The following is a 20,285-nucleotide window of genomic DNA, read 5'->3' on the forward strand; positions in this document are numbered from 1 at the left end:
GATCGAATACTAGGTTTGTTGAGGTCAGACATCCTTCATAATTCCTTTAGTGCTCGAAACTTACATCAACCAGCCAAGTGGCCGAGCAGTAACTCAGCCATCTCATCTTCCTTGGTCTAGTGGTGATGATTTCCGCTTGTCATTAACACCGATAAGCGCGGGAGACCGGGGTTCGATTCCCCGAGGGAGAGATTTCTTTTTTGCTCTTGTTTTTTTGCTTCTATTTCCTTGGCTTAGTTTCATCGGATCCTTCAATGCTGACACAGTGCCGTCTACTCTGTGCTCTCTACCCGACCTCTTGATCCGTACATGTCTTCGTTACCTGGGTAAACCAGCCCGTCAGCATCTAGGCACTCACAGCCCCACAACGCGTGAAGCTGTTCTGCCTTGTATCCTTGGCGGTCATATTTAAGCCAGCCCAGTTTGGAAACATGCATGCTTGGTGTGCCTTGTGAGCCACTCCGGCCATGGTCGTGGCGTGCAGTTGACAGCCGATTTCGAGTGATTGGATGCCACCAAAGTATAGAGTCATAGACAATCACCCGGGCGCACTAGCCGGCCCAGAAGGGCGAAAGATACAAAAGACCACCGATCGCCACTGGATTCGTTTCCATCTATCACTGCTTTGTTGATCAGACACATATCCCGAGTTCAACATGCCAAACCCCTACAAGACCTACGAGAAAGCCAGCGAGGGCGTCGGTATTGCAGGCGCAGCAGCAGGTGCCAGTGGAGGCTTCCCCAATCCCATGGGTGGAGTGCAGAATGCTCAACTGGCATACCATACGCACCAGTATGGAAAGATCGTAAGCGAGCAACGGACGATGTTGATACCTCAGCTCAGAAGCTAATGATGTCACGGATTAGCAATCACAAGGCATGAAACAAGCCTTGGTGAATGAGGATCGAGCACGCCAGAACCAACGTGAAATGTCGACTCCTCAGGTGCAGGCTTCGTCCTTGACATATGGATCCAATGGGATTACCAAAGAGAATGGTTATGTGAAGGACAGGAATGGAAATATCAGCTACCAGGGCAAGAAATGATTTGATTACAAGGGCAGCTTTGTGGTGTGCTCTGTGGCCTTTGCACTTAATTGTTTGTTGTGTGGAATAGCCCATTGTTCAATCTCAGTAGCAGCGTCAAATATGCAGTAAACTCAGAAATGCAGCGAGACAATGAGTTTTAGATTGACATCGCGGTAGCGAGATTGACTAGAACTCGAGTTTACCTACAGGATAGTGAGAGCCAACGACCAAAAGACTTTGAACCCCTTGGTTGGAATAACGTCCCAGAAAAAGTAGCACCCAAGTGTCTAGCTGCTAGCAATCCCACGATCTCTAACAACGTGGAAGCCAGAAACCCCATCGTTTGCCAGCTGAGCGACAAGACCGTACTCCCAGTCAAGATAGCCCTGCATGTCCTTGCGTGCGTTGCTTGTTCCCTCGTATGGTCTTTTGTACACATCAATTGGCTCCGAGAGCTGATGAGACTCGGTCTCGAGGGGTAGGCCTGCGGCTACCCACGCTGCAGTACCGCCCGCCAAATAGAATACCTTCCGCGAGGTTGCTTTCCGCGCTTCTTCAAGATTGATAGCAGCGATTTCGCCATCTGGTGAAGTCAACACGATCGGGCTGTCACCGATGGTAGACTTCAAGTCTCTGGCAAGTTCGGGTCCAGAAGCAAACCACGCCCCAGGGATGTGGCCTTTGCGATAGGCTGGGCTGCGGGCGAGATCAATCACAGTGGCTCCCCCGAGAGCTTGGAGACTGTCAAGCGTGATAGCCCCGGTTTGAGGGGGATGCCACTGCGGACCTGCAGGCGCTTTGAGACTGTCTGGTACTATGGAGCGCGTGTCAAAAATGTGCACCTCCCATCCAAGCTGCACGAGCCAACTCGCAGTCATACGCGCACGAACACCATCCGTGTCGTAAAGAACGATGCGAGCACCTCGGACACCAACCCACTCATCGGTGGCTTGAACCAATTGCCCGCCAGGGGCATTGGAGAACCCAGCCGGATGGCTAGCGGCATACTCATCTGGATCTCTCACATCCAGCAAGTACAGAGTCCGGTCTTGGGATTCTTCGGTAAAACGAAGGAGCTGAGTATCATCGATAATAGAGACCCCGACATGTGAAGCCCATGATTCAGCATACCGTCGCGCCTTTTGCGATGCATCAGCCGACGGCGCGGGAACTCGCTCTGTCTTTTTAGTTTCCAAATCCAGACCCTCCAATGTCCACCCGATCGTCCCGTTGCGAAGTGCAACCACCCTATTAGGGATGCCAGAATTAATCAAAGATTGCGTGCCAACGATACTCCGCGTGCGACCAGCGCAATTGACAATGACCGTGGTCTCGGGAGAGGGCGCAGCCTCGAAGACGCGATACAACAGTTCTCCGCCTGGACAGCTGCGACCCTTGGGAATACTCATCGTATTGTATTCTGTGAATCTTCTCGCATCGAGCACAACGACGTTACTATCAATTTCCAGAACATTTTTGACTTCTCGTGCGGACAGTGATGGGGTATGGTTGATGGATTCGACTAGCTCGCCGAATGCTTTGGATGGAACGTTGACGTCGCGGTAGACTTCTCCCATGAGAGAGTAGGCGGAAAGTCCGCCTTCCAAGATGAAGACATTACGGTACCCCAGAGAGAGGACTTTGGTCGCGGCGCGATCGACATAGTTCTCACCGTCGTCGTACACGACTATAGGAGCGGATAGTCTGGGGACTAATGGAGGTAATTTGACTTCAATTTCTGACACCGGAACACTTAGAGCCCATAGCGGATGGGACTCGGAGTAGGGTCCTTCTTCGCGCACGTCGAGAAGAGCGATTTCTTGCTGATTCGTCCAATATTTGCGCAATTCGCGCGCTGTTATTGATTGAGCCATTGCTTTGTAGACCGATCAGAGTATATTTTGGCCCAGGATTTAATATCAAGTCGAGAGAGAGAGGGAGAGAGACAGTCAATGGATTTGGTGAAATGAAGACAAATGCAGTTGCGGATAGTTTCAGCCCGTCGGACTCGGATGATTTTGGGCGAGATTGACCCGCAATGGCGAAAGTGAATATTCCAGAGCTTGAGGGGATTGAAGTATTTGAGATTCTTCCTATATTCCCCTGTTCAATCAAAGATGAGTGGTAGTTTCGGACTTCTCATGTTGAGTCTTGAGATGGAGCCAGTGTGGAGTTAACAACGACTCGAGAGTGAATTGCGGGGGTTTCAGAGTGGACATCGCAGAAACAATACCTCTTCTCTCAACGAAGAACCAGAAATAACCCCCAAAGCAGACAAATGTAGAAATAGGCAATGGGAGATGCTCAAAGGGGTTCCGACAGCAACCCCGCTCCAAAAGCTCGCCATTTTAGGGAGCGATGACGGAGACATCGCCAATCCATCCCCGGCCGGTCTTCGATCTTCAACCACCACAGAATGATTCCCACACGAAAACGCAAGTCCTGCGAAGCCTGCCGTATGATCATCCCCTCGAGAGTCTATTAACCAAGCTAACAACAGACAGGGGCTCGGAAGCTCAGGTGCTCAGGGGAAAAGAGTGGGTGCTCCCGCTGCCGGGGTCTCTCGATGGCATGTAGATTCAAAGATGAAGGCGCCCCCGGAAGGCCCAGAAAGCGACCACGAGAAGAATGTGAGCTACCGAGAGATCGGACAGGTTCCGATTCATCAAGCTCGCACATCTCGCCCGGATTACCGGATGCCACATTTAGCCCCCAAGAGACCGTCAACATGTTGATGGGCACCGGTGACTTCGACTCAATACCATGTGGAATGTCCGGCAATTGCGGATTCGACTCCTCCCATTGGGAAATGCTGGGGAATGGCGATATCTGCTCCGCGCCTCTGGAGACATGGCAGATCTCCCAGCAGAGCTCCTTACCAGAGACCGAGGTTCCGCAAATTGCCTTGGATGCATACGCTTCTCCTCTGTCATTTGCACAATCGTGTAACTGTGACGAGGAGGTCTCCAGCATAGTTCGCAATCTCAGTCGAGCGACCATGTCGCACGATGTCATTCCCACGCTTCGGACGGGGGTTGCGTTGACAGAGAGGATACTCGCATGTCCGATTTGCTACGACGTGTCGAAACCACCCCGAGTCACGGTTCAAAATGTACTACTCATTGGACATTTGATGTTTGAGATAACCTCTAGCTATCAGAAGTACCTACGGTGGTTGAAGAAACATTGCACCGAGCTCGACGGCAGGAACGAAAGTCAATCGGTCTATCTTGACTCTGGCATTGGTATACCGTCCGATCTGAATCTGCAGATTAGTGGCGACAAATTTCGTGATCTTATCATACACGGCCTTCAAGCTGACGCCGAGCGGCTGTCGGCGGTAGGGAAGAGCTTTGCGCTGCGGCAGCGGAATCGCCATATTGTGGGACACGAAAGATGTCCTGACCATGAAGGGGATTGTCGAAGGAAGGAAATTGGTGCCGATCATGATCCGCTTGATCTTTGCCCACAGAACGCTGTGGCTCGAAAATTGATTCCCTGCTTCCGGATCGTGGATGAGGTTCGGCAAATGGTGGATCAAGTTGCCTCCGCCGTTGTATGATACCCGATTTCCAAATTGTTATATTAGAATGGAATCCAAGAGCAGACAGAAGCGAGATGAGTCGAAGCTAGCGAGCTGATTTCTGTGTTTAGTACATTCCTATGTTAATCATGAAACCAATCAGATGTCTCCAACGTGGGCTATCATATCGTTGGAAAGTGAATCCATAGATCACGGCCAAAAGGAAGCTTATGTGGTAAGCCTGAATTGCTAGCTGATCTAATATCTTGATCTACCAGGCTATAGGATTATGCCTTCACGCTGTGAGTCCCATTCAACAAAGGCTTTGCACAACACGAGGGGATATTCCCAAGCCTGCAGAAGCAAGACGAAGTGATATCAACATCTGCCCCCACAAGAGCCAAAGAAAGCTGCTTTTTGATGATGTTCGCCTCCCCATGACGACCCAAAAGCTCCAGACACTCATTATAACCATGAAGCGCCCACACATTATTCGGATGTTGATGCGCACGCTTGGGTGTATGATAAAGTCCCAGGTCCTCAGCATAAGCCTGCGCAGCCTGTTTCAACCCGACCCTGCTCCAATGAAAGCGCCGCATATGCATGTCGCGCAGGGAGCATCCATCCCCACGGCTCTGCAAAGGGCAACTCGTCCTCGAGCGCCACTGCATCCGCCAGTCTCTTGAAAGCAGTCTCGTAATCGCCGCGACGATACTCTATCTCGCCATCCAGCATTGCAGACGCAACTTTGAGAATGTCGGTGATTTTATTCGGGAAGTCCAGCCGGGTTGGAGGGACGAGTCGAGATGCGGATTTGAATAGCTCGCGCTCTTTATCTGCTTCCTCAAGTCGGGATGTCGCTGCATATGCGACACCCTTTCCATAGTGTCGCATGACGTTCGTGACACAGTAAAGCTCTTTATCTTCCGGTTGTTCGAGTTTTATAATTTCATCCCACATTCCGAATCGAATCAGCACGTGGACTCGGACGGCCTTGAAGAATTCCATCCAGTTCGCGAGCGCCGGCGTTTCCACTCGGAGAATCTCTTCTGTAATCGTTGCCTCCATGCGATCTGTCGCTGAGAGTGCGGCTTTGGACATGCCGCCGAGCATGGCGGCGTAGATGAGGGAATGGTAGTCGTGTAGGCGATAGTAACTGTAGAAGGTCAAACCGCCGTTATGTTGAAAGTATTTATCGTCCGCGACCGTCGCTTTGTAATTGTATTCCACAGCCCGACGGTAGTCGCCCACGAGCACGTCAATATGCGCCGGCATATGGAAAGTATGTCCCGTGTCGGGGAAGATCTCTCGAATCATCTCTGCCGCCGGCAACGCGAGCTCGGGAGTCGCCGACATTTCCATCAGGTGGATGTACATATGCGCGGGACCTGGGTGTCGTTCGATCCCTGGCATTTTCAAGGCTTGTTCAAGGAGGGCTTTTACTTCGAAGACGGGCGATGATGCTATCGGTAGGCCGGTCGATGCGTCGTATAGTTTCCTCGGCGCACAATTCATTAACGCGTCAGCGAAGAGGGTAATGATGTCAAAATCGTCGCGACCGAACTCTGTATACACGTCTCTCATGGAATCGGCATATGCCCTGCTGCATCCTCCGAGATCTCGCCCGGGGTTGTCGTCGGGGTATCGTATTGCGTGGGCTTGGATGAGCGCCTGTTCCCAGGGCGAAGCGTTCTGCGCCCGCTTCAAAGATTCCTGTGAGTATATGTAGCACTGTTTAATTGCGCTGATGCGATCTCGCTCGTCAAATAATGCCCAGGTCTTGTTGTAATTGGAACCGGAGCAGAAGGAGATCCCCCAGTAAGCCATGGCGCAGGCCTCGTCGTGTGCGATCGCCTGCTTGTAACAGCTGATCGCTTCATCGTGATTGAAGCAGTATGTCCAGACAAGTGCTCTATCGAACCATCTTTGCGCTTCCTGGGAATTGGTGCTAATCTTGCGACCGAACGTTCCTAGGTCGAAGTAGGGGTCGCTTGAAGCTCTGGCTGAGGATAGAGACATTTTTGGAGCTATGTAAGCAAAGACGAGTGTGTCAGAAGTTCTTCACTCACTGCAAGGAATAAAAGGTCACATGCGTACTTCGGAGGGTTTTGCTAGCGTCGGTTACGTGCGCATCGCCGGACCTTTTTTGAAGTTGCGGGGGAATTGGAGAACATGTAAGTTTTGACATTTTGCAATGGAGACAATCGCGAAATATTTAGGGACCTAATTACGGAGTAAGTTGCCTGCAAATTAAACTATGTGTCAAACGCAATTCATACTCTAGTGCACAAATGTCTCTCATCTATCTACTCCGCAGCCTCAATGTCTCTTCAAGTCTTTGTCGACAACGTCCTCCAAAATTGTCTCGCCCTTTTTCTCTGCGGCAAGTTTGGCAAGCTTCAGTCGCCTAGTATCACGCTCAGTCTCCCGAGTAACCCTCCACGTAATAAGAGTCAAAATGCCACAAACACCAACAAGAGCCATGGCTGCAGCAAATGGAACTGTGTAGTGTGGAGCATACTTGCTCCTAAACATTTGTGGACCGATAGCACCTCCAATTTGACCGTAGCTGTTGACGAACCCGATCGAGAAGGCAGAACCTGTTGCGCGGGAGGTGGTTTGGACGCGCCACGGCCTATAGCCACGTTAGTTCTATGCGACGAGAGAGGCAAGGGCAGAATGCCATACCACATGACAGGATACCATCCTGCTTTGAGAGCATTTCCGATCAGCGTCACGGCGAAAACCGCACCGGGGCCTGGATAGGCAATGAAAACACCGTAGCAGACCAATATGACGACCAGGAATGAAAGCGGATACACTGGTCGTGGGATCCGACTCCGGTCTGCGAAGATCCCCGTAATGGCAATGAAGAGAAGGCCACAAACCGTGATAGGGATGTTGAGGAGTTGGGCTGCGGCAATGCTCCTGAGGAGTTGTTAGCAATCTCCCTTGAGTCGAGCATGTCTTCGCATTTGGATGAGAAATAACTTACGTGTAACCGAGATCGGCAATCACAGTGGACTGGTAGAATGTGACTCCATCTGTTCCAACAGTGAAGGTGGCCCAGATCAACGTGAATAGCCACAGTCTCACATCCTTGAGAGATTCAACGATCTCGCGGAACTTGAAGTCTTTCTCATTGGCACGAGGTGCGTTGGATGGAAGTCGAGCTTGGATGAACTTCTTTTCTTTTTCGGTCAACCATGTGGCGGTTTCGGGAACTGGTACAGAGTCACATATTAGATGCTGGTTGCAGATTAGAAGAGTAGCTTTGCTCAGATAACTTACAGTCCGGGAGGAGGAACCAAATCACCGCGCTGAAAAGGACGGTTGCGATTCCCTCGGTTAAGAATAGCCTGTGTCACTGTTAGTAAACGGTCAAGATGCAAGCTCGTTCCGAGATGGTTACCATTGCCACCCAGAAAGTCCTGCTGCGCCAGAGACAGTATCAAAGGCATATGCAAGCAAGCCTCCAAAGATACCCGAGACATTCCCGCAAATATCTAATAGCCACTGGTGAGTATACTTCCATGTGGGGGAATAACCAATAAGGTTGAGGATGTTCGACTCACAAAAGTACAGTAGTCGCAAGGACATCTCGTCCGGTCGATACCAGTAAGTCATTTGGAGAATGACACCCGGAAATTGTCCAGCCTCAGCCTGTTACTATGTCAGTCCTGTAGTTCTTTAGAAATTATGTACCTGGCAATGCGTATGCAAGTTGGTAACAGGACAGGAAGTCTGTCGAATCAACATACCACACCCAATAAGAACCGTGTGGTATATAGACCACCCTTGTTCTTCACAGCGGCGTTACACATCAGAGCAATACCCCAGCTGAGCATGATTCTTGCCTGCCATTTTGAAGGAGAGCACTTCTTGAGCAGCAAATTGGAGGGCGCTTCCAACACAATGTAAGGAATCTAACGCAATATCGTTAGCCAGCAGCAATGATAGCCCAGCAAAATTGGATTCAACTCACATAGTAAAGTACTGTCACTAGATTATACTCATTTGAAGTGATCCCAAGCTGTGTCATGATATTCTGATCCGTCCCCTTGTTCATGATCCGAGCGTTGGATGTCTGTCGATGTCAATAATGTACCACCAACTGGTGAGTAAGGGATACAGACATTATTGCTGTCCAAGTTTTTGAACATGAAGATCAACGAGCAGAGAGTCATCAATCTCCAGTCAATCTTGCGTAATAGCTTCTTCTCTTCTGCCGCTGTGAGAAGTGTTCTTCCATTCATCAATTCAGGATCATATCCATCGATACTCTCCTGACTTGACGAGGCATCCGCAAGAGCTTCGCCTCGTCTGGCAAAATGGAGTTCATGATTGGCGTCGCTTTCACTGGGGGCAGTAATATCGGTAGCCGTGGTCCTTCCCAAATCCTTGGATGTCACCTCGTTCTCCTTGTCTGCCATTTTTGAAGATCGCTCTCAATAGAACGAAGTCTTGGTGTGACGGGTGAAAATATGGGCTACTATATCCAAGCAATGCTAGATAGATTAAAGTCTTTTTGAACTCGAGGTGCTCGGAAACCCCCCGAAAGGATATGACAGGAGCTAGGGCCAGACTGCCAAACACCATTTCAGTTATCATTGTATCATCCTTCACTGCTATTGCAAATCTGGAAGGCTGATCTCTGCAGCGATAATGTGTGGCAAATACATACACAAGATGTTCTCAACTACTCAGCATTATTGAATATTCTAACTGTTGTAGCTTAGAAGCTAACAGGACAGTTGGGTGGCTATTTTCGAGCCCCCAGATGTCATATGCATCTACTCCGTACTATGTATTTCACGCTAGAACTTTTGTGCCACATTGGTGGGTATATCCAGTAACCAACTATGTTAAAATCATCACCTTATTTATGACTATGTGAAGAGAGTCTTGAATTCCACAATTATCCCGGGCAGATTCCGATGTGGCGTCTAAATATATTTGCGGGGAGGTCGATCACGCCAACGGAGGATATCGTGGTGACATCCAACCTCGGTATCCACCTAAGCTCCTACTCACATCCAACATCAATTTCTAACTCAGCTTCTCGGACATTGCTCAGAGTTCAGACGAAAAACAGAAAATACCCGATTGGAATGGATTTCTACAACCAATTGCCGAAATCCTGCGATTATTGAAAGCCGATAAAACCCTCGGATCTTGCAGTCGACTCCCATTGATTCACAGGAGATAGACAACTTTGTTAGAAAGCTTTTACTCACCAATTCATACCTTGATATTCCAATATGGTTGCTCCGATCGCGACCCCAGCCTCAATCCCCACAGGGTCGGATATCCCAACTTATGACCAAGTCCCCGAGACAAAATATGACTGTGAGTATGCTGGACAATTGGCTACGAGATAGAAGAGTCACTAAACCCTTATGTAGTGGACTGGGCAGACCTCGCTACCTTGGATCTTTCCCAGTTTGACCAACCTGGAGGCAAGAGTCTGTTAGCGAAACAACTGTTCGAAGCGATCCAAAAAATAGGTTAGTACTCAAAGACCCCGTCAGAATTATCTACACTTCCAGTATTCACCATTCACAGGTTTCTTTTACATCATCAACTTCGGCCTATCACAAGAGGATGTCGACCGCCAGTTTTCAATTGGAAAGGAACTTTTCAAACTACCCATAGAAGAGAAGCTCAAGTATCGTGCCGAGCTTGAAAAAGGTGGCTATAATGGCTACAAACCAATGGGTCTTCGAGTAAGTCCCGAGGCCGACCCAACGGTAGTCCAGGATGATCACCTCTAATACCAGATACAGGAAATCAGTCCAGGTGTCTTTGACAAAACCGAAATCTTCAACATCCCAAAGTTCATCCCTGCCTTCGAGCGGCCCCAGCCCGAGATTGTGAACAACAACCGTCCAATCATCGAAGGCTTCGCACGTCACATCCACGACGAAATTGTGCGCAAGCTTCTCGTTCTATTCGCCATAATCCTGGAGTTACCCGAAGACTACTTTCTCAAAGTACATCGCTACGAAGAAAAAAGCGATTGTCATCTCCGGTACATGAAGTACCACCGCCGCACCGAAGAAGAGAACGAGAAATCAACAGGAATCTGGTCGAAAGGCCATACCGACTTCGGTAGCTTGACTTTATTATTCCGTCAGCCGGTGGCTGCATTGCAGGTTCGCACTCCTGAAGGCGACTGGAAATGGGTCAAGCCGTATCCCGGGAGCATCACAGTCAATCTTGCAGATTCACTTCAGTTCCTTACAAATGGGTTCCTCAAAAGTAGCATACATCGTGTGGTTGCGCCTCCGCCTGATCAGAGAGGTGTTGATCGGTTGGGTGTTTTGTACTTTGTTCGGCCGGAAGATGACCTGGAGTTGCGGCCGATTGAGAGTGACGTGCTGCATCGGTTAGGGTATGATCAGACGACGGATAACAGTGCGGTGGGAATCACTGCTGGGGAGTGGGTGAAAGCTCGAGTAGCTAAGGGTGTGGACAAAGGTCCGGCACGGAGCGAAGTCGGCGATCAGCCCATCATTGGGGGTGTGGTTGCAAAGTATTATGATTAGATGGGACCTGCTTCATTTGGGAGAGACCCTGAGGTCAGTAGACCGAAAGTTTCAAGGAGCATCATCACCTTGAAACAAATGAAGAAAACGGTTTTTGGTCTCGAAAAAAAGGATTATCAGAATTCTCTCCATAAAATACAAAGCAAAGAAAATTGGTACTGTACAAATCTCTTCCATCCTCCGTTATAGCAAAAGGTACCCGGGCGCTGTAGCTATGGTGGCGCCGCAACGTGAAGATGCGTGTCAACCAAGTCAAACCAAACGCCCTTGAAGTGAGAAAGTTTAGAATGCCTGACAATCCTCACGAAGTCTTGAAGTCGTGTTGCACTGACACTCTGAACGGTAAAAGAGGCCAGACGGTCAAGCAGATCCTCTCCAGGTCCCTCGACCTCAAACATAGCCACGGTCAAAGGGAAAACTACTGGTAACGCGCTCGCTTCCTTGGAAGCTGATTTTGCAAAGAATGCCAGCTCAGCAAATATATTATTTGCAAACTTTTGTGCCTGCTCATCTTCGACACCCAGTGGATATCGCAAGCGGTGGATGACCAGCAACCCCGCTAAACGATATACATTCGCTTGCGTGACCATTGCCAAAACGGCATGTTTTCCATACTTTTCGAACAATTGTGGCGGTGTTTGTGCTCTCCACCGCCTTATATCATCTTCAATGTCATCGAGTCGTTCCCAGATGGCGGAAAGTTCTTCAGACCCGGACTCAAATGTGGTAGTCTTCAAGGCATGACTGCACTCGCATATGTCATAAAAGTGCGATAGAAGAGTAGCACAGAGTCCCACATATCGATCAACGATAATGCGACGTTGGGGGTAGAGGCGAATTATTGGAATCTCACGATGGAAGATGCATTCGACAGTGTCAATGATGATTGGAGACATGGTTATTGTGTCCATGATCGGTGCTTCAATCAACCGGGGCAGCCATCTCTTTGTTGACATGAGCGCACTGCGAACAATGGTGTGGGCCGTATTCGAATACGGAGCCGTCAAGACGTTGAAGACGTACATCGTCTGGCCGAGGAAAAGAGCACACGCTGCGTCGTAGTCATGTTGGATCTTGATACCACGCAGACGCTGTAGGCCTTTCGCAGCCTTGACCATGTCGGGTTCGCTCCGCCGCAGGACTAGGGACTTTTGATATGTTGTCATCAATCCGAGAAACGCCAGATACCCCTCAGTCAGGGTGGGGGCCGATAAACGCAAGATGACATATATAGTCTTTTGGGAATCGGGAATAAAGCTAGATCCCAGCATAAACGGTAAATGTATGACTGAGAATTGTTCGACATTCATAACAGTGCGCAAGGCATCCGATGTGGTTTGCAAGGTGGTAGGAGAGGCAAGCGGCCTCTCAGGGGAAAGCACCATGGAACTGGTACTCTCCGGTGTCAATGTCTGCTCGGTGGCATTGTGTAGGGATTGTGAGTCTGAGCGTTGACTGAGGGACGAAGCATAGCTGTCACTGGAGTCCGAGCTCCGTCGTTGTTCGGACTGCATGTTACAAGCTGGTCTCCCCCCAGAGGAGGAGGCCTGGATAGCCAGGCGGTGCTTTATGCGCTTATCACGGCGAGATGTCGGACAGAAGGATTTGAGACGACTACATCTGGCACACGACTCATCGGTGCATTTTTCTTGACTGCAGTGGTCGCAAGCCTTCGGCCCCATTGTCTCTCAGCCGTGCAGGCGCGAATGAAGAATACCTCCGTCCACAAGTTGTTGCTCTCTCGGGTCAATGGGTCAATGGGGGAAGAAATGAGGCATAAATCAGAACCGAGGAGAGATCGATTTCCCCGCTTTCCCCATGATTTTCCTTGGCGATTACTTAGACAATGGTCGATCAGTGCGATTATGCCGGTCCTGGCCTAGCATCTCTAGCTGTAAATTGATCGTCTGGTTTGAACTTTGCGTTAATTCGACATTCTGTCCTGTCTATTTTTCAGTGCCTTGTCTCCCCAACAGGTCGGGAGGATGTTGGGACTATACATCAGTTTGCATCGAATGCAAACTGTCGGCAGATCATTTCCGCCCAACTGCCACAGATCACCTGACCACACGTGGACTGGGCTTTGAAATCATGTGACCTGTCAGCGGGTTTGAAGAGGCGCTAGGCCGAAAAGGGTATATTTACACATCGTGAGCCTCCTGTGGAATTGATCCTCATCAACAGTCCATACCGAGGAAGTTTCGGGATAGGAACGGGAATGCTACCTACTGGAAAAGTGACTGCAAAGACCGCCATGTTATGGCCATGTCTCTTCTCTGAATCCCCTAAGTATGATTCTCTGTTCACGGCTTAGCTCCCTCGACCAATCATGTTTCACGGCTTGGCTTGAATCGAAGGTTCGACTAATCGAATGTTAACTGTATGTACAATTAGTTGGAACTTTGAATGGACAGCCAGAGAGATAGTTTAAAAGACAGTTCAAAAGACAGTTCAAAAGACAGTTCAAAAGACAGTTCAAAAGACAGTTCAAAAGACAGTTCAAAAGACAGTTCAAAAGACAGTTCAAAAGACAGTTCAAAAGACAGTTCAAAAGATACAGAATATGGAGTAGTTAGAAAGATAGTTAGAATGACAATTAAAAAAAGATCCCAAAGTTGATGATAGTTCTGTTTCTTTACCAATTGAAATATGAGATTGAGCTAATACATAACTACACCTATTTACAAGTGACTATCGTCGTCTTTTTGGCCGCGCGTGAGCGTGGCACTGAGGCTTGTCCCTATAATCTCGTGCATTAAAGCTTTGGCAGTGAGTTGAGCTTTGCAAGAATGGAATGAAGCTCAAGTGAAGTTGGGTTCTCAAACTCGTAGAACTCACATCCTCCCTCCATTTCCCTGTGATGGTGATGGTGCAGCCACCACCTCACCAAGTATAAAGACCTCCTCTTTCTTTTCTTCTTCTCTTCACACCCATTCTCTTTCCATCAACTACCATCTCTTCAGTCTTCACCATGAAGTTCTTGATTACCATTTTCCTCATTTCGATGCTCCAGGCATCTACCCTCGCCAGTCCCCTGGTCTCAGGAGGTCAGGCCCTTACCGAAGCTCTTGCCTCCCCCAAGCAGAGTGATCACCTCAATTCGCAGACCCAAACACGCCGCCTCCCAAGTCTAAACGCCAGAGCTGTCGACTTCTACGAAGTGAACTGGGCCGGTGCCTACCTCAACGGGTCCGGATACAATGCCGTCACTGCTGAGTTCACGATCCCCCGAATCAAACTCCCCCTCGATGCCAGGCCCAATTGGCAATACTGTGCCTCCGCGTGGATTGGTCTTGATGGCCTCGGCTGCCCCGGTGGAGGCCTACAGGCCGGTGTTTCCTTCTGCCTCAATGGCACCAAAGTCAGCTACAATGTATGGTCCGATTGGGATCATCGTCATAACATGGACGACCTCTCGCTCGTGGTTGGCGATATCGTGAAACTCACAGTCAACACCACCACCCCTACGACTGGCACTGCAGTTGTTGAGAACCTTACAAATGGCAAAGTTACAGCTCACGAGTTTGCCGGTGAGAATACGCGAGGCTCCCTCTGCAGGTCGTATGCCGAATGGATCGTCGAGGATTACTTGGAGGATAGCTTCTTGTTGGTTCCTTTCGTCGATTTCGGAATCGTCATCTTCTCCGGTGCACAGGCAAACACCACGGATGGCAGAAGTGTCGGGCCGTCTGGTGCAACTACACTCGATATGCAACAAGGACCAAGCGAGATCTTGACTTCCTCCTCTGTCACAAAGGACAGCGTCGCTATCAAGTACGTCGGCTGAGTGGCACATCTGGGTTTCTTCGGAATACCCGAGGTCATTTATGCGCAATGGTGGACATTCGTGCTAGTTCTGGGCCATAGAACATGGTGGATTGTACAAGCGCATCTATGCACATAACTCCCAAATCGAATAAACCAATCTCGTCTTCAAGATTTCCATTTTAACAATTCAAATCTAACGTTCTCTCGCGATAAATCGAGGCAAACAATGTATATCAGTAGGCGACCTTGGAACCCCTTCCCGAGGACCAAGGTTGAAACCTTGGAACCAGTGAATCAGCACTCAGCGATAGTAGAGACAAGTGTGAGTGCCGCGCTCACGCGCGGCCAAAAAGACGACCGAAGAGACCTCGGGAGCTATCACCACCTTCAGGACCTCTTTTGAACTGTCTTTTGAGCTGTCTTTTGAGCTGTCTTTTGAGCTGTCTTTTTGGCTGTCTCTCCAACTAATCGTCGAGTAATTGTGGTTAGTCGAGTAAAGGAAGTCTTGGCTAAACCGTGAACACAGAAATCTTTACAGAGTACTGATGATTAAAGTGTACTGAATGTAATTGAGAAATAAAGATAAATATGATTCGCCAAAATCTTTTCGGAGGAGCCAAAAGTCTTGGCTAAGCCGTGATCACTGAATTAATTATTGTTGATTCCTTCAACTGCAAGAAAAAAGTGCTTTCGAGAGAAAGTTGTTATGACGATGCTTCCAAGGTTGCTTTGTATATGACTTGAGGGTTTCAACACGGGCCAAACCCACGGGTGCTGCCAAAAACCTTCCAAGGTCCACGGGTTATACAACAGTGCAGTTATTCCACGTCTGTCAACCAATTCGAGCCTGGAACACCAGATAGAGATTACTAGAGTGGCTAATTGAATTACAAAAGTTCTGTTTGACTTATGTTCTCATGTTAAGCCTTTAAAACACCATGAATTGGGAATATTTGAGATAGGGTTCTACAAAGGTAAGCTCTGCAATTCCGCATCTCCACTATATATCTTGCTCAACAAAGTCGGAATACTCCAAGGTTTAACATTATTAGTGAGTCGCATCGAAACATCAAATTAAGACTAGAGACACGAACTGGTGGTGTCCCGATGTATCAAATATATTGGCTATAGTACCTCAAACACCACTTAAAACGAGTTAGTTCAACCTTAACTAATTTTGAGTGCGCGCCACTTCATCAATCGCAAACCCCCGCCAGAACCCCACTACTCCGTACGAAGATTTACGATCGATATATTTTGTTTGGGGGATGTTTATTTTGTTTTGCGGTCGCATGGTGTAAACAAACACGGCTGGAGCCGAAAGCCGTCAACAAAGCAAAGTTGGACTTTTGGGCCGAATCCCTGCAATTTCGGTATCGCGGATTAAGACAGCTAATTTAAGCAATCCAGGACCTTGCTTTCTCGGCAGAGACCAATTTTGAACAAAGCAGAGGCGGGTAAAATAGCGTTCAGTGGATGGCCCCTTTGGCCCCTTTTTACGGCTAGTTGTTTGGCACGGAGTACGGAGTACGGAGTCAACACGGAGAACTTGTCCGAATACTTTTGCAAAATTCTACCATGATGTGGGTACAAGTACTTGTACGGAGTATATGTACAATGTAGAGTCAAATATTGATTCCAGGCTGTCAAATATGCCTGTGAAATAGAAAAGCGACAAAAAGGGGAACTCGGCTGTCGGATGCCTGCAAAAGCCCGACAAAGAACAGGGATGAGATGACGCCCCAATCTCCCAATCTCTCAAGGCAGCAAGACCCAAGCGCTTGGAAAATGAGTACTCCGTATTTGCTAGTCCCATCCGCAGGGAATAAGAGACTAGGACTGCTTTGTTCACCCCCGAGACATCTGGGTATTTTGTACACCGTACTCCGCAACTGTTGTCGCTTATCGGGACCACACATGGCCCTACGCGTGATGTTATTTATGGAAGTTATACAGCGATCGACAATTCCAATTTCGACAAGAGTCCAGAGTAAGTGGGCACGAACAGAGAGGCATTGGGCTGCCGAATCCACTTGTTATTGGGATATTCCTGTGCGGTCCACTTGCAGCTGAGCGGGGTGGAGTCATAACAAGATCGCAACGGGACCATCGGATAAGTGGCTTTGTGGCGTGTGTAAGGAGGCCAAAGGGGCTCTCACTAAGGAATCAGTGGCGGTAAAAACCCATGGTAAGAGGTTCTAGTGAGAATGATGGATCACTTGAGGTCAATATCTCAAAGTTTACTGGAATATGGGGGATCGTAGTACATTGCTTACATATGCACTTTGGCCTGAAAAACGGGGATGCCAAGGCTGCCGAGGTGACTGCAACTGCAACTCTCGACTATTTATGCATGTCTGATTTATTTCTAATTACGTTTCTGGAGAATAATTACCACACAATGATTGGAAATCAAGTTTGAAGAAACTAATGCACAATGGAAATTGCAATTGACAGGTAGGATGCACTTAGGGCTTGCAGTTCTACAAATATTGCAACCGGTTTTGAAGGAAAGACCCCTGAACCGCGCGATATCACGAGAACTAAAGAGATTCTCCAGATTTCTGTGGGGCCAATTGAAGCTAGAGAGACGCCAAATGGGTCTTCTTCAAGAGACTAGCACCGAACAGACCACAAACTTGAGCAATCATATGCAATGTCCACCCCCTAGCGGAGCAGGGCGGATCCTCGCGGCCTCGGAGTGGAGATATACACAACTCTTAGGGTTTGGCCACCAGCACCGCCGTCCACGACGGTAACCGAACATGTCAACCTCTCCCCCACGAGCGACAGGGGCACACCAATCGGAATCCCGGAAGCTCGAGAAATGGACTGGCCTGGTCTCACGCAGGCACACTCTTGCCCTGGCGGGTTTCCCTGACCTTTTCGTTGCTTGGCGACCTGCTTGAGGTGTTGATCGACGAAGGGATCCCCTATTCGTAAGACAAGAGCCGTGTTGGTCGTAATGCACTCGGTTAAGTATAAGTCGCTCGCCCCGTGCTTTCCTTTCTTTCTCCATCTCTTCTGATTGCTTCATTCATTCCCTTTAGTTCTTTGAACTGTCACTCTTTTTAGCTGTTTTATTCAGCGTCCTTTCTTTAATTCCTTATATTGGGAAAAGATGAAGCAATCTGTTGTCGCTTCCCTGGTGGCCCTCGCGGCCTCCGCCGGCGTCCAGGCCACTGAACTGATCAACCTGCCGGTCAACGCCTGTGCCGCCGTCCTCGGTGAGGCTGAGTGCAAGCAGCACGCCTCCCGCGGTCTGGACAGCCTCATCAGCGTTCCTCTTAACGCTTGTGTTGCTGCCCTCGGCGAGGCTGAGTGCAAGCAGCTCGCTGTCGCCCGCCGCAGCGAGTCTCTTGTCAACATCCCCATCAACCTGTGCGCTGCTGTCCTCGGTGAGGCCGAGTGCAACCAGCTCGCTGCCCGTAGCTCCGACAGCCTCATCAGCGTTCCCCTCGATCTTTGTGTCGCTGCTCTCGGTGAGGCCGAGTGTGACCAGAAGGCTGTTGCCCGTCGTGGCCAGTCTCTGATCAACATCCCCGTCAACCTCTGTGCTGCTGTCCTCGGTGAGGCCGAGTGCAAGCAGAAGAGCGGTGATGCCAACGGTCTCATCAACGTTCCCGTGAACGCTTGTGTCGATGCCCTCGGTAAGGCCAAGTGTGACCAGGTCGCTGGTGGTTCCTCTTCCTCCGACTCCGGTGACGACTCCGACAGCCAGTCCCTGATCAACATCCCCGTTGGTCTTTGCGCCGCCGTCCTCGGCGAGGCTGACTGCAAGCAGAAGGAGTCCACCGCCTCCAACGGTCTCATCAACGTCCCTGTCAACGCCTGTGTCGGTGCTCTCGGCAAGGCTAAGTGTGACCAGGCCTCCGGTGCTTCTTCTTCCTCCGGCAGCGGCTCCGACAGCGAGTCCCTCATCAACGTCCCCATCAACGTCTGCCTCCCTGTCCTCGGTGAGGCTCACTGCAACCAGCAGTCTAGCTCCGGCAGTGGTCTGATCAACATCCCCATCAACCTGTGTCTCTCCGTCCTCGGTGAGGCTGAGTGCAACCAGGGATCTACCACCTCTACCACCTCTGCCCCTGCCTCCAGCTCTACCCCCTGTGACACCGAGACCTCCGACATTGTTCACTCCACTGTCATCCCCGGTCACTCTGGCTCTGGTTCCATCACCGTCCCCGCCACCCCTACCCCCACTGATGTCTCCCCCGTTGAGTCTTCCACTCCTTGTGACACCGAGACCTCCGATGTTGTCCACTCCACTGTGATCCCCGGTCACTCTGGCTCCGGCTCCATCACTGTCCCCGCTGTGCCCACCCCCACCGGTGTGTCCCCCGTTGAGTCCTCCACTCCTTGTGACACCGAGACCTCCGAGGTTGTCCACTCTACCGTCATCCCCGGTCACTCTGGCTCTGCCTCCGTCACTGTTCCCGTCAAGCCTACCCCCACTGGCGAGTCCCCCGTTGAGTCCTCCACTCCCTGTGACACTGAGACCTCCGACATTGTCCACTCCACTGTGATCCCCGGCCACTCTGGATCCCAGACCGTCTCCGTCCCTGCCAAGCCCACTCCCACTGGCGAGTCCCCCGTTGAGCCTTCCGAGGGTGCCTCCACCCCCGTTGTCTCTTCCACCCCTGCCTGGTCTGCTCCCGCTTCCAGCTCCACCCCCTGTGACACCGAGACCTCCGAGACTGTCCACTCCACTGTCATCCCCGGTGGCCCCAACGGTTCCGGCCCCAGCTCCAGCGAGACTATGTCCGTCCCCGCTCAGCCCACCGGCGAGTCCCCTGTTGAGCCTTCCAAGGGTGCCTCCACCCCCGCCTGGACCGCTCCCGCCGTCACCAGCTCCGCCACCCACGGATGGGTCCCCACTCAGCCCAGCCAGCCCGCTGGCCAGCCCTCCGGCGCCATGTCCGTCAGCACTGCCACTTACTACAAGACCGTCACTGTCTGCAACGCTGCTTGCTCCGGCTCCAAGACCGCCTCCATGCGCCACGTGAAGCCCACCTCCCCCGCTAGCTCCTCCATCCCCGCTATGCCCTCCGCTTCCGGCACTGCCGCTCCCTCCGGCCCCGCCGGTGGCTCCTCCCCTTCCTCCCCCTCTTCTCCCTCCGGTGCTAGCGCCAACTCCCCCAGCTCCAGCCCCGTTTACAACGCCGCTGGCCGCGCCACCATGTCCGGCTTCGCTGTCGTCTTCGGTGCCCTCATTGCTGCTGCTATGCAGTTCTAAGTGACGATCTTGTTATCGTTGACAGACTGATTAGCGACAGAACGATTTGACGACAGTTGGTATCGTTCAGTTGTCTTCAGCTACTGTACACATTTACGTTTCTTTTCGTGCTGAACATACCCGTCTCTATATATTATTTACTTTCTATCTTCAAATGTTCAAACCTTTGAATTAATCATAATAC

General features: G+C 50.3%; 9 protein-coding genes across 9 annotated transcripts; 5 read left to right on the forward strand and 4 right to left on the reverse strand.

Moving 5' to 3' along the window:
- Positions 1-656: 656 nt before the first annotated feature.
- On the forward strand, positions 657-1,047 carry N7506_003119 (uncharacterized protein; the record flags this gene model as incomplete). The annotated part of the gene is made up of 2 exons (XM_056952414.1): positions 657-806; positions 868-1,047. The coding sequence occupies 2 exons, from the start codon at positions 657-659 to the stop codon at positions 1,045-1,047; spliced, it is 330 nt and encodes a 109-aa protein (XP_056814106.1).
- Positions 1,048-1,316: 269 nt separating this feature from the next.
- N7506_003120 (uncharacterized protein) lies at positions 1,317-2,903 on the reverse strand (the record flags this gene model as incomplete). The annotated part of the gene is made up of 1 exon (XM_056952415.1): positions 1,317-2,903. The coding sequence occupies one exon, from the start codon at positions 2,901-2,903 to the stop codon at positions 1,317-1,319; it is 1,587 nt and encodes a 528-aa protein (XP_056814107.1).
- A 542-nt stretch (positions 2,904-3,445) lies between these two features.
- Positions 3,446-4,591, forward strand: N7506_003121 (Zn(II)2Cys6 transcription factor domain-containing protein; the record flags this gene model as incomplete). Its single annotated transcript, XM_056952416.1, has 2 exons — positions 3,446-3,485; positions 3,534-4,591. 2 exons carry the CDS (start codon positions 3,446-3,448, stop codon positions 4,589-4,591), a joined length of 1,098 nt encoding a protein of 365 aa, XP_056814108.1.
- Positions 4,592-4,839: 248 nt separating this feature from the next.
- N7506_003122 (TPR domain protein) lies at positions 4,840-6,571 on the reverse strand (the record flags this gene model as incomplete). Its single annotated transcript, XM_056952417.1, is given in 2 exon segments — positions 4,840-5,112; positions 5,123-6,571. The coding sequence occupies 2 exon segments, from the start codon at positions 6,569-6,571 to the stop codon at positions 4,840-4,842; spliced, it is 1,722 nt and encodes a 573-aa protein (XP_056814109.1).
- Positions 6,572-6,871: 300 nt separating this feature from the next.
- Positions 6,872-8,985, reverse strand: N7506_003123 (uncharacterized protein; the record flags this gene model as incomplete). The annotated part of the gene is made up of 8 exons (XM_056952418.1): positions 6,872-7,187; positions 7,241-7,480; positions 7,548-7,776; positions 7,844-7,911; positions 7,965-8,215; positions 8,314-8,478; positions 8,538-8,639; positions 8,689-8,985. The coding sequence occupies 8 exons, from the start codon at positions 8,983-8,985 to the stop codon at positions 6,872-6,874; spliced, it is 1,668 nt and encodes a 555-aa protein (XP_056814110.1).
- Positions 8,986-9,813: 828 nt separating this feature from the next.
- On the forward strand, positions 9,814-11,100 carry N7506_003124 (uncharacterized protein; the record flags this gene model as incomplete). Its single annotated transcript, XM_056952419.1, has 4 exons — positions 9,814-9,901; positions 9,958-10,059; positions 10,118-10,278; positions 10,339-11,100. The coding sequence occupies 4 exons, from the start codon at positions 9,814-9,816 to the stop codon at positions 11,098-11,100; spliced, it is 1,113 nt and encodes a 370-aa protein (XP_056814111.1).
- A 212-nt stretch (positions 11,101-11,312) lies between these two features.
- N7506_003125 (uncharacterized protein) lies at positions 11,313-12,782 on the reverse strand (the record flags this gene model as incomplete). Its single annotated transcript, XM_056952420.1, has 1 exon — positions 11,313-12,782. The coding sequence occupies one exon, from the start codon at positions 12,780-12,782 to the stop codon at positions 11,313-11,315; it is 1,470 nt and encodes a 489-aa protein (XP_056814112.1).
- Positions 12,783-14,071: 1,289 nt separating this feature from the next.
- Positions 14,072-14,887, forward strand: N7506_003126 (A4/G1 family peptidase; the record flags this gene model as incomplete). Its single annotated transcript, XM_056952421.1, has 1 exon — positions 14,072-14,887. One exon carries the CDS (start codon positions 14,072-14,074, stop codon positions 14,885-14,887), a length of 816 nt encoding a protein of 271 aa, XP_056814113.1.
- Positions 14,888-17,989: 3,102 nt separating this feature from the next.
- N7506_003127 (uncharacterized protein) lies at positions 17,990-20,101 on the forward strand (the record flags this gene model as incomplete). Its single annotated transcript, XM_056952422.1, has 1 exon — positions 17,990-20,101. The coding sequence occupies one exon, from the start codon at positions 17,990-17,992 to the stop codon at positions 20,099-20,101; it is 2,112 nt and encodes a 703-aa protein (XP_056814114.1).
- Between the last annotated feature and the right edge of the window lie 184 nt (positions 20,102-20,285).

The sequence above is a fragment of the Penicillium brevicompactum genome, assembly GCF_028827555.1.
Source record: "Penicillium brevicompactum strain IBT 35665 chromosome Unknown utg000002l_segment0_segment0, whole genome shotgun sequence".
Classification (NCBI taxonomy): domain Eukaryota; kingdom Fungi; phylum Ascomycota; class Eurotiomycetes; order Eurotiales; family Aspergillaceae; genus Penicillium; species Penicillium brevicompactum.